General features: G+C 41.4%; 1 protein-coding gene across 1 annotated transcript; it reads right to left on the bottom strand.

Moving 5' to 3' along the window:
• Positions 1–1,399: 1,399 nt before the first annotated feature.
• Positions 1,400–12,564, bottom strand: LOC125743015 (uncharacterized). The gene is made up of 2 exons (XM_049015596.1): positions 10,923–12,564; positions 1,400–6,761 (listed from the first exon to the last, which is right to left on the bottom strand). Exon 2 carries the CDS (start codon positions 6,740–6,742, stop codon positions 5,063–5,065), a length of 1,680 nt encoding a protein of 559 aa, XP_048871553.1. The 5' UTR covers positions 6,743–6,761; positions 10,923–12,564; the 3' UTR covers positions 1,400–5,062.
• Positions 12,565–16,401: the final 3,837 nt, after the last annotated feature.

The raw sequence follows: 16,401 nt of genomic DNA, 5'->3' as shown, positions 1-16,401 counted from the left end.
CAGATGGAATGCACTTTATTTGTTTAATACGTCAGTCTGTGTATCCATTGCCATAGTATTCTTGGAATCCTTGGTCACTGTAGCAGAATGTAACAGGAACAGAGAATCAATTGTACAATTACACTGGCACTATGAATTTCGAATGTCCGTTTCTAAGAAAGATTGATGTTTTTTGTCCCTTTCAAAAAATTATAGCCAAAGCCACATTCCCCTGAAATATCATGAATACCAAAAAGATTTTCAATTTTGAATCCATTACTTTTAGAATTTACTGCAGGTACTTATTTTTTTTTATCCGCATTGATTGAATTTAACTCTTCTGCCAATTTACAGAGGTGGGTAAAGCCCAGCCAAGCAGGTAGGTGAAGCCAGTTACTTGAACAAATCAAGTGTCTTTGACTTACATCCATAACTGCATATTCTGTACAGTACTGTGCAAAAGTCTTAGGCAGGCAAAGAAAATTATGTTTAGATTATCCTCGTGTTGGTGTAAAACTATGATATTATGCCTGTCAGAGTGTGTCAGCTTAGCCATTTCAGAACCTCTGCTAAATTCATCCCAGTATTTGCAGCGACCGTCCAGTGCAGCCATGTATTTTTTGACTTGGCCACTAACACACCTCATACAGCTGGTCAATCTGGCTTTTTAAACCAATATATTTAATTATTTAATTAAGCTGTTGGTGAAATTTAACAAAATCATGGAATGGCTGAGGTGCCCCTGAGGAGAAGTTTGGGAACGGAAGCGGTGTTCATCTAGCCATCCAACTAGATATCAGTAACTTTTTAGAAAACAGAACAAATTATTGCTAGTTTTATACTCTTAATTTACACATGTTCTAATGTTAAATGGTTTTTTTTTTTCATCTAAGCCAAAGTACACTTTCTACCCAGATAAACAGCTTTAAACATTTCTTTGGACTGCCTAAGACTTTTGCAGAGTACTGTATTTGCTACTCTATAGCATTGATAATTCAGTGAATTACAATTAACAATGTAAAAACATTGTTCAAATCATGGTGGGTCTGTTTTATATAGCCCTGGAGAAGTGCCTGTATTGCCAAACATAAAAATGTATATACATGTACAATCATACCTCGGCTCACGAACTTAATTCGTTCGAGGACCCAAAAAGTTCGCGACCTGAATCAATTTTTCCCATTTAAAATAAACACTGAATTTTTATTTTTTTTTACATTTTTCTGTGACCAAGAATATAGACTTAAATTAAAATAACCTTATAGAGCAAAAAAGGGTAAGAGAGAACGTTTTCTGTGATACGTTTACGGAAGGTGGACCAATACACAACTGAGCATTCGCTGGTTGGCGGGCTGGTCGCTGGAAAGATGCCCAAGCATGGAAAAGAACCACAACCCCCCCCCCCCCCCCAAACAAACAAAAAAAAAAACTAAGCAATTAACATTAAAGCATTGAGTAACAGTAAAAACAATACAGTACTTTCGAAAACGTAATTTTTTTATTACACTGTACAATATTTTCATATGCCTAAAATTTTTATATACATTTCATGATGCCATGCGTTGTATGGCGATGAACTTATTTGTTTGTACTGTAAACAAACTACGCAGTTGCCGCTGTGTGTGAATGGAGAATATATCACTTAAATAGGAGTTACTTAATCATTTATTTTATTAAGTACTGTAATTTTATGTATAGATATGTAACTGTTACTGTCTTTTTTTCTTTTTTCAGATAATACGACCACGGAAGAGATATAGTAAAGACATACATCTACAACAAGTTTTTTATACATTTCCACAACCGTTCTTGGGCATAATGTACACTGCTTCGTGTTTCGGGACGCTTTCAACGGACCCTCTTGGGGGATGTTTGTGTGTTCGCAGCCTGAAATACGGTTCGCGAACTGGTACAAAAAATTTTCAAACATCTGGTTCATGACCCAATTTGTTTGCGAACAGGCCTGTTTGTGAGTCGAGGTACCACTGTATATCGGCATATGAGGCTAGCCAAAGTATTAGCAATTTTGTTAGAACTAGGACCAAAAAAGTCCTTTTAACATTTATATATGACGTGTGACATTTGTGTAAATTAGTCAGCTTTTAATTACAAACAGCATTATTTTATTTGGACTGGTTATCCTGGAGGGGGGCGGCATGGTGGTGCAGTGGTTAGCACTGTCGCCTCACACCTCTGGGACCCGGGTTCGAGTCTCCGCCTGGGTCACATGTGTGCGGAGTTTGCATGTTCTCCCCGTGTCGTCGTGGGGTTTCCTCCGGGTTACTCTGGTTTCCCCCCACAGTCCAAAAACATGCTGAGGCTAATTGGAGTTGCTGAATTGCCCGTAGGTGTGCATGTGTGAGTGAATGGTGTGTGAGTGTGCCCTGCGATGGGCTGGCCCCCCATCCTGGGTTGTTCCCTGCCTCGTGCCCATTGATTCCGGGATAGGCTCCGGACCCCCCACGACCCAATAGGATAGGCGGTTTGGAAAATGGATGGATGGATGGTTATCCTGGACAGAGTCACAGGGGACCTGGTGCACCCTGCACAGGAAGCCAGTCAATCATATTGCATATAATCACATGTTACTGGCAACTGAGAGACTGTACAACGTTTGTTTAACTGCATGTCTTTGGACTGCGGAAGGACACTGGAGTACCTGAAGGAAACCCAAGCCACACAGGGAGAACCCACACACAGAGCGGAGGTGGGATCCGAACGCCATGTGTGGAGGTGTGAGGTGACGATGGTCAAAGATATTGAAGTGTGACAAAAGTAAGATACCACAATGGGATGTGTGAATATAGGGAAATGAACCATGCTGGAATGGTGCTGCGGTAAAGATGTTAGCATCCAAAAACCTCACACCTGATCATGCGTCATCTCACTTATGTCAGGGAGACTTACCCAAGTAAGACACTATATTCAAGCTATCACAGTACAGTGTTTGTCTTGCAGTTATGGGGAAATAATCAACAACCTTTAAATAGCTTCTTAACCTTGCAGAACGGGATATTTAACCAATTGGAATGAATAAATGATTTTAAGTACAGTCTGACACATGCATGGAGAAATTCATATGTGCCAGATTTTAGTAAGAGTTAGCAATCAATGTATAATGAGTGGGAGGTTACACACATCTATGAAATCGCCATGTATCCCATCTATGGATTAAATGAATGGAAACTGAATTGTTGGAAATGGCATTTTTGGAACTGAATACCATGTTTTATCTATAAAGTTAATTAAAGGATTAAATTTAAACATTTCAGTTACATAAAGAATGTGCCTTTACTCCTTAAAAAATATTCCTTAAAAATAGCATGTCATACATGTGTTTATTTGTTTTTGCATTGGGACCTACAGCTTTTATGATCATCCTTAATCTTTGGGACAGTTGGCTCCTGCAGAAATATGCGCATACATGCAGTCCTCTACATGAAAAGAAACATAAATACAGACATACTAATATGTGCTCATGCCAAATGAGCTGTTAATTAGTTAGGCTTGATTGACCCATAGATTAATCACATTTAATTACATTTAAAACGTAACCTTTATTAAAAATCACGTTTAAACCAAATGACTACTCGCTTTAACAATAAAGTAAATGACTGATAAAATAAATTGCTGAATAAAGAGGACGTGTGCATGTTTCTTGCATTTGGGTAACTCGTTCACAATGTATAGCAACTTCTAAGCTATGTATCATATCAAGTATTATCGCAATGAAATCCAGTTCGTTAACAGCTCATTAGCCACAGAAATGAACAAATATGGTGCCTCATGGACCAGGATTAGAAATGACTGCACATATAGACTTCAGTGAATTTCTCCAATGTACTGCATTGCACAATATAAAATGACCAGTTCAGTAGTATAAGTCTGACTTCTCATGCTAAAGGCGTAAACTCTGCCTTTTTAAATTCTTCTACCTAGGTATCTACCTACTTATTCCATCTATACATATATACGGTATGCACAGTACGTAGCATATGCATATCAAGAAATATATTAATAATACAGCATGCTTTAGGTGGTTAAATGTAACATATTATAATAAAAAAAAACTAAAAACAATGACAAATCACAAATGAAAGGAATAATTTTATATAATTACAGTTTAAATGCATATAAGATTACTTACACCATCAGGCTTCGTAAATCATATGAGGTTTTTCATGTTACACAGACACATAAAAACTGGCATAGAAGTTTTTGAAGGACTTATGGAGGGAAAGGGGGAGCTGAACGGAAAAAAGACGACTCACAAGTAGAGACGTAGGTGAGCCAATCAGATGGAAGGATACTAATTTAAAAGGTGGGGAGTCAAATGGGACAAAGAGAGATTGGCATGTAAAGGAGCGATAAAGATGTGTGGGAGATACAGAATGGAAATTCAAGAGACTATGGGGAAATACATCTTTCTCTGGTCACTGATGGGTCACAGTGCTTCTCTCAAACCTATGGATTCATTTAGTCTGCTGCCACTGACCCAGGGAGAATAAGCTGTTTTACTGCCCCTTTTGTAACCATACTCTTAGCGAGATACACAGCGACAGTAGGCATAGTTAACACAGAGAGTACTGTATTGCTGTACTTTAGGGGAACGGATCTGAATGAACACTAGTTAGCATACACATGACTCTCTGAGAAGTCAGCTTGGCAACAGATTCTAGGGCCGGCTTGTGGATGACATTTGGGGAAGCCCCGGATCACAGCTCGAGAGGGTGAGGTTCGTGCATTTCGTGAAAAATGTACGATTGACAAACGACTGAAAACACAACCTCCCAAGGAGCAGGCAGGCAGTCGCCCCTTTCGCCATGCCGGCCCACAGGAAGTGCCAGACTCTCAGCAGCAGCAGAGTTAACAGGAGGGACGGGACACAGTGCTTCTTATCCACATTAGCCACATGTGAACATTTAGGCGCCATTACTCCCCTGTTCTCCCCCTACTCCTCCTTGCCTGCTGGTAGACGTGCTCCCCTGGTCTCCCACCACTTCCCCATTGCCTGCTGGCAGACACGGTCCCCTGTTCTCCCCCTACTCCTCCTCGCCTGCTGACAGACACGCTCCCTGTCCTGTTAGTTCCTGCTGACCCGGGACAGCAGCACGCAAACACAGGATGAGTCGATCCTGATCCACCTCCAGCCCACTCTCTTGTTGACGTCTATGGTTAAAGCCCTGACGTAAGACTGCTTAGCCTTACACTCACTGACCCACTGGCGCCTGTCGACCCCGCGGCAGCTGCCTCCGGCCATCCCCAGGCTCCTGCTGACTCCCGCGCGGCTCATCCCGTGCCTCTCATCCTCCTTGCATCGTGTCTCGTAGAAGTACTGCTTCAGGGGGCCCATCAGGGTCTGGATCTCGGGTAGCACAGTGACGTTCTTCCCGTAGGAATCGATGGCAGTCTTTTTGTCGATGACCCATTCGCTGGCCGCCTCGCACACAGACATTTCCCATCCCCTAGGGGTAGAGACCCGAGAGCGTCTGTGCCGGGTTTTTGACCGAGAGTCCTGCTGGCTCTCTGGGCCTCCTTGGGTGTCATGTGGTGACAGGCCTGACTGCTGCCTCTGCAGGCTGCTCTCAGTATGACTACCTTGGTATTTTTCTACATTATTGCTCATGTCCATATGTGTATGATCAATGGCGTCTATCCACTGATCCACCTCTCCCACCTGCTCAGATTCAGTCCTGTTTTCATTATCTCTATCCCACTCTTCCTCCTCCTCTTCCTCTCGCTCGCCATCAGCCAGTAGTCCGGCCTCAAGCATGAGGAGACGAGGCGGATGGTTTGGAGGCGAGGAAGAGGGGGAGAACAGGACCCGGGGGTGTGTGTCCAAGAACAGGAGATCTTCTTCCCCCACCAATTTCCCTCCCTCCACTAGCCCCCCCATCTCAATTGCTTCACCCAAGCTGGCCTGGCTTTTCTCTTTCTCTGCTATTCTTTTGGGCTCATCGTTGTGTCCGATTGGTTCTTGTTGTGCTTGACTGGTGGCGTCCTGGGATATTTGATTTTTTATTGAAGCATCTCGATGTCTGCTGATATCCTTTGTCAATGTGTTGTATTTTTCAGCTGTTGTATTAAACAAATGGCGCCCCTTGTTCTGAATGACTTCTTGTGCAGGGCTTTTCTGAGATTTGTAATCCTCTGGTGCCTGGTTACTCAGAGAAACATAATCTTCCAGCCTGTGTTTCCCTTTAATGATCTGAAAATCACTGGTTCCCAAATTGCCTCCATTAACGTGTGAATATGGAGGAATCATGTCTTTCTGTATGCCACTCTTTTGGACATTTTTCTGCCTCTGAATAACACTGAATGTGCTCTTTTGTGATTGATTGCTGTGGGATTTATAATCCCTCTGATTAAAAAAAGAAGATATGTTGTAGGCCATTTGGCTCTGATTATTCTGCAATTTTTGTACATTGCTTACATTTAGTTTCCCACTGTTTTCACCAACAACAGTCATGTTATAGTCCTTCCGTGAGGGCCTGTATAAATGTCCAGAATTTCTCAGGCTTTGATTACTCTGAGAGCTGTAGTCCTCAAAAGTTTTATTTTTGTAAACCTGTTTTGTGTTCATACTGTTCAGTCCTTCACTCATGCTTTCATTTTGTAGCCAGTAGTCACTGCTGACATTACTCCTGTGGGTAAGAGAACTTCTTCCAGGCTCTAGTGCTGCAGTAATGAGCCTTGGAGACAGACTTGCAGGGAAGGGGAGGGCCGAGGCGAACACCATGGCAACCAAGGGAAGCCAGAGCATTACTTCCAAGACGTATCAACTAGGAGTCAAAGAAATGGCGAGAATTTTCATGAGTTAAAAATGACTATAATTCACATACAACATTATTACCATATCATTAATAATAATTAATAAATGATGGTTTCACTGCAAAGCAGAAAGTATTACATGTGTGCAGTGACTGTTACTGTTATCTAATGTCATGGCTTTATATTTCTACCACTAGAGGGCAAAAAAGTGGCTAATTTCTAAAAAGCCTCATTTATTGCATGAGGTTACTAACCTAACAAGTATGGTACAAGTTCTAAAGCTTGCTATAACAAATTCCTATGAGTGTCACAGTAGTCACAATAGTATTTACAATAGTATTTACTGTATCTCGTTCTTGGAAACAAATATCAGTGCCAGGTGTCTTTTTGGCTTTTTTAGCGGAGATAATGAGGAGGCGGAAAGCTAGTTAAAAGGAATGTCAAGAATGTAGGTTATCTGGGTTTGCACTGCTGCCTCTTGAAGAGTGTCCCTAGGCCTCTGGATGAGAGGTGGCTCCCCAAAGAGCCACACACTGCCACCAAAACACCAAAGGGCAGCCACTCCCTCAGTCATTCTGCTAGGAGTAAACCGGCGGGTGCTAAGAAATGCTGAAAACAAACACTGAAACAAACAATCCGCACGTGAAAAGGTCTGCCAATAGGAATTAATAGCTACAGCCGCAATAGTCCAGTTTTCACAACATCAGCAACATATTTATTGCAGGCAATTCAATCTGCGGTGTAATGTCTGCAAGTTTTTAAATCCACAATTTTACCAAGCAATTCCCTTCTTGGTTACTCTGCATTATTGAAGGAAAAAAATAATGAAAAAATAAAGCCCCAAACAGGTCAAACACGTTGCGGCAACGAATGGATCACTTAAACCCTTTTTGTGTGATACTCAGCGTTACAAGTGGCACGTTTATGATTGGGCGGCCAGAGGTAGCAGGGCCACTAGGAAGGACTTTTTCCATAAACGCTGGCCTTGTGCTGAAGGCAGAGATAAAACGCATCTGCGTGAGAGACAAATACCTATTTTAACACCAGCCTGTACAGTTCTCACGTCCTCTACAATGATTAACTGGGAAACAACTACCACTCTAGCACAGTACATCATCAGCAATCTGGCACTTAGCAGAAAGTCATTTTATTGCTAAAAATTCCTTTATAATAATATAATCAGCCTGCATTTTTAATTCACACTAAAAGTGTCTCATTCCTGTTTATTTAACAAACCACAGCTTACATTCTCCAACAATGTTACACATACCGTAGTACTATTCATCTACGCAAAATCTCCCTAAAGCGGATTATTGAAGTAATTGCTCTCAGAGAAACCATACTTGTCCGCAGTAACTGAGTTTTACAGCCTCTGCTTTCGCATCTTTGTTTTTCTCTGCCTCGAGCTGTGTGTTCGCCTTTCACATAACAATCCCAACAAGAATGCAATCCCCCTTTTCAACCTTTGATCCCCTTGCTATGACTATATCACCCATACATCCATCACGCCTCATTCCTAAGGATTCAAAGAGATGTATCACTACAGTGTGGATCCAAGGAATATCACGCTGGGAGCTGCAGAACTGTTTTATACATAGTTTGTTTTATGCAGGATCAATTTCTCTAGACTGACCAATAGCCTATGAGTTCATATATACTTTTGTCCAGATGGAGAAGGATTGTCTGGATGTTACCTGAGTTGAACAACACTGTTGAAACATCTCAATAGAAGAACCCAACAGACACTGAGAAGAAAGAGACATATTTAGCTATAATAAAGACTCCAAACTGACTGTGTGAGAGAGTAATAAAATAAAATAATGGTGTGAATGATCAGGGAGCCCACTGGGGTTTCGTGAATGTGCTCAGGCAGGCCGCCACATGTCCCGTTAGCTGTATTTGTTGTCTGTGTCACACAAAAGTGTACTTTTCACGCTTCATTTTACACAATGACATGCCTCATTGACTGCTGGTTGACTTTGGTGGTAGTAGGTGATACGTTGGGCTCAGTGGATACATCAGTTCCCACCTGTGCCTACCATACACTCAATTAAAGCGTCGAGTCATCAAAGACATTTAAAATAGCACCAGTATGCTTCAATTACAAAGCCTTACCCTTTTCAGTGTGGCAACTTACATAACTAGCCCAAAACACCTACTTTTTTCACTTATTCACAAAAAAAAAAAAATCACAGCGTTTGCCTACAAGGAACAATTAACATATCTGACACCTTGTCAGATACAAATTACCTCTGCAGATTAGTTGCTGGTAAAGGCTACCCAAATTATAAATAAATAAAAAGGAGTATCTGAGTATCAGTTTGTACTCTTGTTGAGTAATCAGTCAAAATGTTAAGTGAATATAAAAATAAAGAGTATCAATAATTCCCTTTTCTTCCAAGTTCAGCCTTAAGGTTAACTTGATTATTAGGCCCATCGGCACACACTTACTGTTTACTAGTAAGAAACATCACCTCAGTGCTTTCTACTGCCGTTCTTTTTTATGTGAAAAAAAAACAGATGGATGGAAAAAGTACAGTATACGAAGAACATATTGGTACTTTGCCTGAATCACCCTGTTTTTAGCAAAACAAATTAAAATGGTTGCCAACGAAAACCTGCTGCTAACGCTTTGTTGTTAAAAATTAAACCAAGTGACAAAAAAGTTAGAAAAATGCAATCTGTCGCACAGTGAATGACATGCTATGAGGTCTACACAACTCTATCACAAATATCAGGCCAGTTCTTTTATTGTGGTGGATGAAAAAAAAAATCAAAATTAAAATCCCGTACGAACCCAAATTACCAAATTTTAATGACAATGAATATGTTTCTTGTACTTGGCCCACGAGTGGCTGAGCATTAGGGCAGCCTGCGGTGTGCGCAAGCAGCCCCGCTTCACCAGTTACTCCCCTTGATCGGCAAGGTGGGCTCCATTATGCTGCTTGTTTTCAAGAAACATGACAGCGGCTTTTCAACACTGCTTTTCACACTTCATCCAATGTATTTTTTTCCCAAAGTAAGCTACCATTTACCCGGTTTATCTGGTTTGGGGTATGTGCAGTACGTGGAAAAAGCAGCTACTTCCTGCGCAAGGCATTCGGATAGGTAACAGCCTAGCGTCTTTCTACAACTCTTTCACCTTATTATGAATGAAATTGTGAAGCCAGTTAATTTACGTTGGCGGAAAAAACAAGCACACTTTAAACATGTAGTAACCAGCAGTCTTGGTAATTTTGTTCCCACGACTTTGGGAGTTTGCAGGTGAGTGCCTTTCACTCCTCTCTAACTGAAAATAAATTAGGATTGTGAAGTATGTCTTCTCTGTATATCATTATGAAAAAGCAAACTCAACAATGTGCAACATACTCTGATTGGGTATGAGGCCTAATAAGTGTTGAAAAAAATTATACAACTTCCACTTTCAATATACCTTGTAGTTATACTACTTAGGCTAAATAACATCAGTATCTAACTTTCAGTCACGTCAGTGATGTATAATAAAATTATTTGATTTATTGTTTACACCTAATTTTAGCATTCAGCATTACTTTCTGATTTAGCAGAGTTTGGTATAGAGTGTGCAGATCTAGAAGGGCCTAATGGCTCAAAAAATGGTTACTAATTGCAAAAGCTATTCTGGTATTCTTGGAAATGTTTGCCTTAGCGACCGGAATAAATTCGTCAAAATCGAATAACTGGAGGAAATCTCAATTTAACCTTAATATGCAACATGAGGAAGCTGCTTCATTTACTTATAGTCTACTTTCCAGAAATCCATATACCCAAAACTGCTATAATGTACTGCATACCTCATACACGTAAGTTGTGGACAGAATAGGCTAATAAGACATTATACACTAAGGCATTACCGTACACTCAGAGTGGGTAGCTTTGCATGTGAGATAAACGGAGTACGATGCTTGTCAAGTTAAAAATATTCAAAATGTTGCAGATCAGTCGTGCTCGTAATGCTGGTTGTCTGTCCAGGAAAAGTGGAAGTGATGCATTAGCTGCTGTAATCACATTTAGAAGAAAACGCAAAGGGATACTCAAAGGACAACGAATGGGGAAGAATTTAAACCCAGAAGTGTTTATAATAATTAGTACTAATGGTTTACAGAAGCGATTGTAATTAATAAGGTATGAAAGAGGAAGTATAAGACTCTTACCGTTTAGGTGAGATTCGGACAGCACGTCCTTCCGGCGAGTGCCTCATTGATTCCGTGGTCCAGCAGACACTCCGAGAATCGGTATTAATACCCTTGTCAGTGCCAACTTAGATCAAAAGCATTCTCATTAACTGGTAATTGCTTTAAGTCTAACCACGTCATAAACACTAAAAACAGCGAATTCCAAGAACACCTTTCAGTCTCCTCTCCAAAAAAAAAAAAACGTTTTATAGCTTATCGTGTTCAATACAAACCTTATATAGTGATAAACTATTAAAAAAACATATAACCATTTCAGTTAACTGAAATCCGAATACAAACAATTCGCGTGTAAATTATACTAGTAACTTAACTGTCGGTATATGATTTAAAAATATATTGCCGCCCCTCGGAAAACTTAATGATTGCGCGCTAAAAAAAAAAGAAAAGAAAAGAAAAATTAAAAGAAGTCACTCCACGGCAAAAACCAAAAACGTAAACGATGACCCGTAAATAAAGCAAGTTTCGATAGGAAAAGTAAGTTCGGATTGTCCTTTGACTTTACTGGCGTCGGAAGGCTGGGAGAAGCTTCGCTCCTGAGACCGACAAGCGAAAGAAGAGCAGAGGAAGGAGGGGAGGACTTTAAAGAGGTTATGGGACTGACAGAAGGATGGTTAAAAACGAGAGGAAAACAAGACAGAATGGGGAACATGCGAAAGGCCAAGAGGGCTGTCTCAAGTTCCTGCACCTTCAAAGCATGCATACCCTTTAAGGGCAAAACCGTTTCTTATGGGTAATTAACAGTTCACGGTAATTCCACTGTAACAAAATGAAAGGAGGAAAATAAACGAACGGCATGTTATTTTTCCTTTACAGACTGCATATTGTTGTCTAGATATTTTCATTCGGGGGGAAAAGCCCGTAAATCTTAATCAGCCATATAAAGTAGCTGTAAAGAGAACTCCGGCAAAGTTGTTTATTTTCTTCAAATATAACGAAACAAACAGGCAGTGGCAGAATGTGTCTCCCGCGCCCCCCCCCCCAAGTCGGCCAGGTAATTTATTGCGTCGGGAAGATTGAACGTTTTACATGTAGGCGGGACTAGTGTGAGAATAAGTGAGACAAAACATGTGTGTGCAGGAGTAGGTTAAGTCCTCCAGGAATTGAAAGACACGAGTCTGGGAAAATGAAGTATGGATTGAAAAATTACAAAAGCAAACAAAAATATCAAACACGGACACGGTAACAGTCCTCGACATTACCAGCGACAGTGTGAAGTCTGTCACCTACCCATGCCAGGGTCCTCTGAACGTCGAATAATCGGCTGCTGTAGCGAAATCTTTCCACCTGAAAGTTTTAAAAGATGAAAGGATTATGAATAATAAGGGAAACAAAGAGGACAGTATATCGTTACAGTTTCGCCCTGAGCTAGCGCCCATGAAAGAGATGGAAAGAAAGAGTGGGGGTCGATGAAAGGGGTACTAATCCTCAATGCACACACTGGACACTGCGACACATGGCTGTTACTGTAAATGTCCACTGGCGAGATGGAGTCCCGGTGTTAAACGTGCTGACTCGACATTTCCAGCAAGACACTGGCAAAAGATAATCGCGACTTCTCTGAAAATCAAGTGTGAAAAACATAGCGCGCTTTTTTATTAGGATTCTTTTTTATTAGGATTGTGTGCGCATATAAATATATATATATAGAATCTCTGTCTCTCCACCCTGCATTTCTTCATGGCATTCGGTGTCTGTCACTCACATTGTCTATGCCCTCCCTCCGCCATCCTTGCTCCTTTGTCTGAACTTGCCCCATACCTACTTACCATAGATATTTCAGCCTAAAGGTGAGAGGGAAGAAGAAGCAGAAGACAGAAAGAACTCATTTCAAAGGGGGTACAAAGTGAAATGAAGAGGGGTGTAGCACCGTGCGTTTATGTGTGTATATAATTAACTCTGATAAGACAATCTGTCGTAAAAAAGTTTGGCAAGTGCTATGCCACACCGTGTGCCACACACATAATCCAGATATTGAGTGTAAGAGACACATTGACACTGCTATGGCACAAGAATGGTTTTAGATCTGCTGGATTAACCATGTATGAATGGTCTGCAGGTCCAAGAAAACAACAGAGTAATTGCAGTATCAGGAATGAGGTTCGGTTTGCTCCCGTCAGGAGCCTAAAGATCTTCGGACAGGCTGTTTTCTTATTTCTTGCCCATTCCCCTTTCATGGCTCACAGGAGATGGAGTGAGCTTTGTGGAAAAAGGAAGTGGCCCTAACTGAACCATAATGTTTTGGTCCCACTCTCTCTCTCTCTCTCTCTCTCTCTCTCTCTCTCTCTCTCTCTCTCTCTGTCCTCGCTATTGCCCACTAACTTCGTATTAGCATCGCCAGATATACTGTAGAATACCATGACTTATATACAACATTTGATAAATTATGTGGACTGGCGATTCCAGGGTCAGTCAACCAATAAGTTCACATAGGCAGCCACCTTGGGCACCATCTTCTGATGGGGCACTGACTTAACAAAACGCATGCCCCTCCTGGCAGGGTGGGGTGCAGTGGTGAAACTGGCTTAGGGTGCCACATGGCCTTCAACAAACATGAGGTGATGCAGAATAACATTGAGAGACACAGTTCTCTTTCAAAGAAGTGCTAGTTTCCCTCACTGTGTATAGAGCATTACTACTACTACCATCTTAATAATAATAATAATAATGATAAATAATTAATTGATCTCCCTTCTCTACCTTTTTGGAAAATGGCTTTTTGTAAACAGAAGTCTCTTCCATCCATCCATTTTCCAAACCACTTTTCCTACTGGGTCGCAGGGGGTCCGGAGCCTATCCCGGAAGCAATGGGCACGAGGCAGGGAACAACCCAGGATGGGGGGCCAGCCCATCGCAGGGCACACTCACACACCATTCACTCACACATGCACACCTATAGGCAATTTAGCGACTCCAATTAGCCTCAGCATGTTTTTGGATTGTGGGAGGAAACCGGAGTACCCGGAGGAAACCCCACGACGACATAGGGAGAACATGCAAACTCCACACACATGTGATCCAGGCAGAGACTTGAACCTGGGACCCAGAGGTGTGAGGCAACAGTGCTAACCACTGCACCACCATGCCACCAGTTTTCATCGTCACCATCATCACATATTGATGAATAGCCACAGATCATGTGATGTTTTTTTTGTTGTTGTATTCTTTTATTGCATTTAGCAGTTAACTTTTCTTTATGTTCATATAAACATCAAGATAATATATGAGAAAGCAACAGTGAAAAGATAGAACTTAAAGTGCAAGTGATATAAGCAACTCCCCAAAACACAAAGTAACATGTGAATTCATGAGCTTTGTAGTTGGTCACTGAGTTCTCCCAGCATTGTGCAAGGATCACAAGTTTCACAGTTTCCCTTCTGTTACCTTAGGTACACTATTATTAATCAGGGTTAGCGATGTACTCGGTAGCAATGTCACTGCAGCAGCTGCCTGTATGCAGTGCTTGTCTGGATGTGGCCAGCTGACTGAATTCTCCTTCTCCCATTCTGCCCATCTTCTGCTTTTGTTCCTCTCTGCGCTCTTGTTCTCCACCCTCCCCCTCTGAGTCTGGGGATTGATTTCTGCTACACATGTTAACAATTACTGTTGTAATGTCTCGTTCACCCAAATCCTGCTTAATTAGACAATAAAAACCCCGAAAATATGAACAAGCAACAGTGAACGGTAGACGCTGAGAATGAGACTGGGAAGTGGCAGCGCCAGGCCAGTGCTTAGAGGTGGGAGGGGTAACACAAGGAATCATGGGAAAGTAAAAGGTGATCAGGGTTGGAAAGTGATAGAATGTGATACAGAGCAGCAGCAGATTTACTTGGCTGGCCTGTATTTTCTGTTTTTTTTTATATGTGTCATTTGAATATAGGTTTTCCAGTTTGTGTGTGTTTTTTTTCTTTTCTAGTCTTTCACAACAGGTTGAACCAATGCCATGAGCACGATATTTGAACTTATATCACTGAACAAGGACTATATGATGGAGGAGAGTCTACTGCACTGTTGCTGGGTCTCTGGTATCTCCAGTAACAAATGTCTACCTTCGGATATGGCTGTCATTGGAGAGCAGCAGGGAACATGAGGATATATGGAGAATGGAGCAAAGTTTCTTTTTTCTCTTTATTTGCATTATGGGAATCAGGGGCGTGCTTAGGTTTAACGCTTAACAAGAACCAGACTAGAAATAGTGGGAGCTGACCGACAGGCACGTGGTTCCCTGTAGATCTCTGTTCTCAGGCAGCATCAGACTTCATAAGCCTTATGTCTTCAGACTCTCACCCCTCGATTCAGCACTCAGATGCGTACCACAGAGGTCATGCAGCTAACATGGTCTGAATGCACTGTACATGGAGTTATTTCTTAATTCCTGGGCCTGGCGAACCAAAAGACAGCATTTTTTTTTTGTTTTTGACATATAATAGCATACATGAGGATTGATTATATGTTAACTGTGTGTTAATGCCGGTATTCAAAGGAATGAAATAAAGAAATTCTGTTTTACAACAGACATGTAACTTGGTTAATAAAGATGTCCAGAAAAAAAAATACTACACCAGAGCGTGCTGCATGTTTGCTTTACCTTTCCTGCCTCCTTTCTTTTCCCTCTCTGATCCTTTCCATAGTTTCTTTTCTGCACCATTCTGCATTTCTCTGTGTTGCACAGTCTAGGAGGGAATGCAGCACACCATAAACTTTACTCACAGCAACAATGAAGCAAAATATTGGATTTCAAAGTCAGTCTTGGTGTATAGGCGGTTTGAGCCACACAGACAATTAGTGGGAGATTGATTTACACTGTATCCAGAGCATGAAAGAGGGACCGTTTTTCATGCCTCTGTCCAGTGTTGAAAAGGAGATGTATTTCAGTAGCATTCCCTGTCCCGTTCTCCCCATCTGTCTATCCCATGGGAGCTGAACTGTTTTGGTGGAGGAGGGTAACACAGATGGACTCATTCACACGTTGACTGACTTGTTATCACCGCACTTTGCATGGCTAAAAATACTCCAGTTGAGTGATGCTTTTGCTGCTTTTGCAACGACAACACGATTATCAAGACAAAGACAACAGATCTCACACCGGCTGATCCAGTGTTGCGTTGGCTCTTGACCACTTATGAATTGCAAAGTGATAGGGTCTTAATCGTGAAGACTAACTAAGTGGTAACACTGAGTGAGATGCATGATCCATAATGACCAAACTGTTAGCAATCCACACCAGGACTGCTGGAGAAACTAAACATGTGGCTTTTTCTAAATAAAATACTTTGAGCTTTGTTACCCCAGTCTGCCAAACTGCCATACTGTAACACCTGATGCTATGGCTTCAGCAGTGAGGAAACAGACGTCTTGGATTTCGTTTTACATCACAGTTAAAAGACGCTGGTAAGACTCAATCACAGAATTTATAGCGGGAAAAAAAACACAGAACTGA

This window comes from Brienomyrus brachyistius, chromosome 5, assembly GCF_023856365.1.
Source record: "Brienomyrus brachyistius isolate T26 chromosome 5, BBRACH_0.4, whole genome shotgun sequence".
NCBI classification, from domain to species: domain Eukaryota; kingdom Metazoa; phylum Chordata; class Actinopteri; order Osteoglossiformes; family Mormyridae; genus Brienomyrus; species Brienomyrus brachyistius.
The sequence above is the reverse complement of the archived record's forward strand: the minus strand, read 5'-3'. Positions and strand labels throughout refer to the sequence as shown.

Coding starts and splice junctions, on each gene's coding strand:
- LOC125743015 (XM_049015596.1), bottom strand. CDS start 6,742: ATGCTCTGGCTTCCCTTGGTTGCCATGGTGTTCGCCTCGGCCCTCCCC.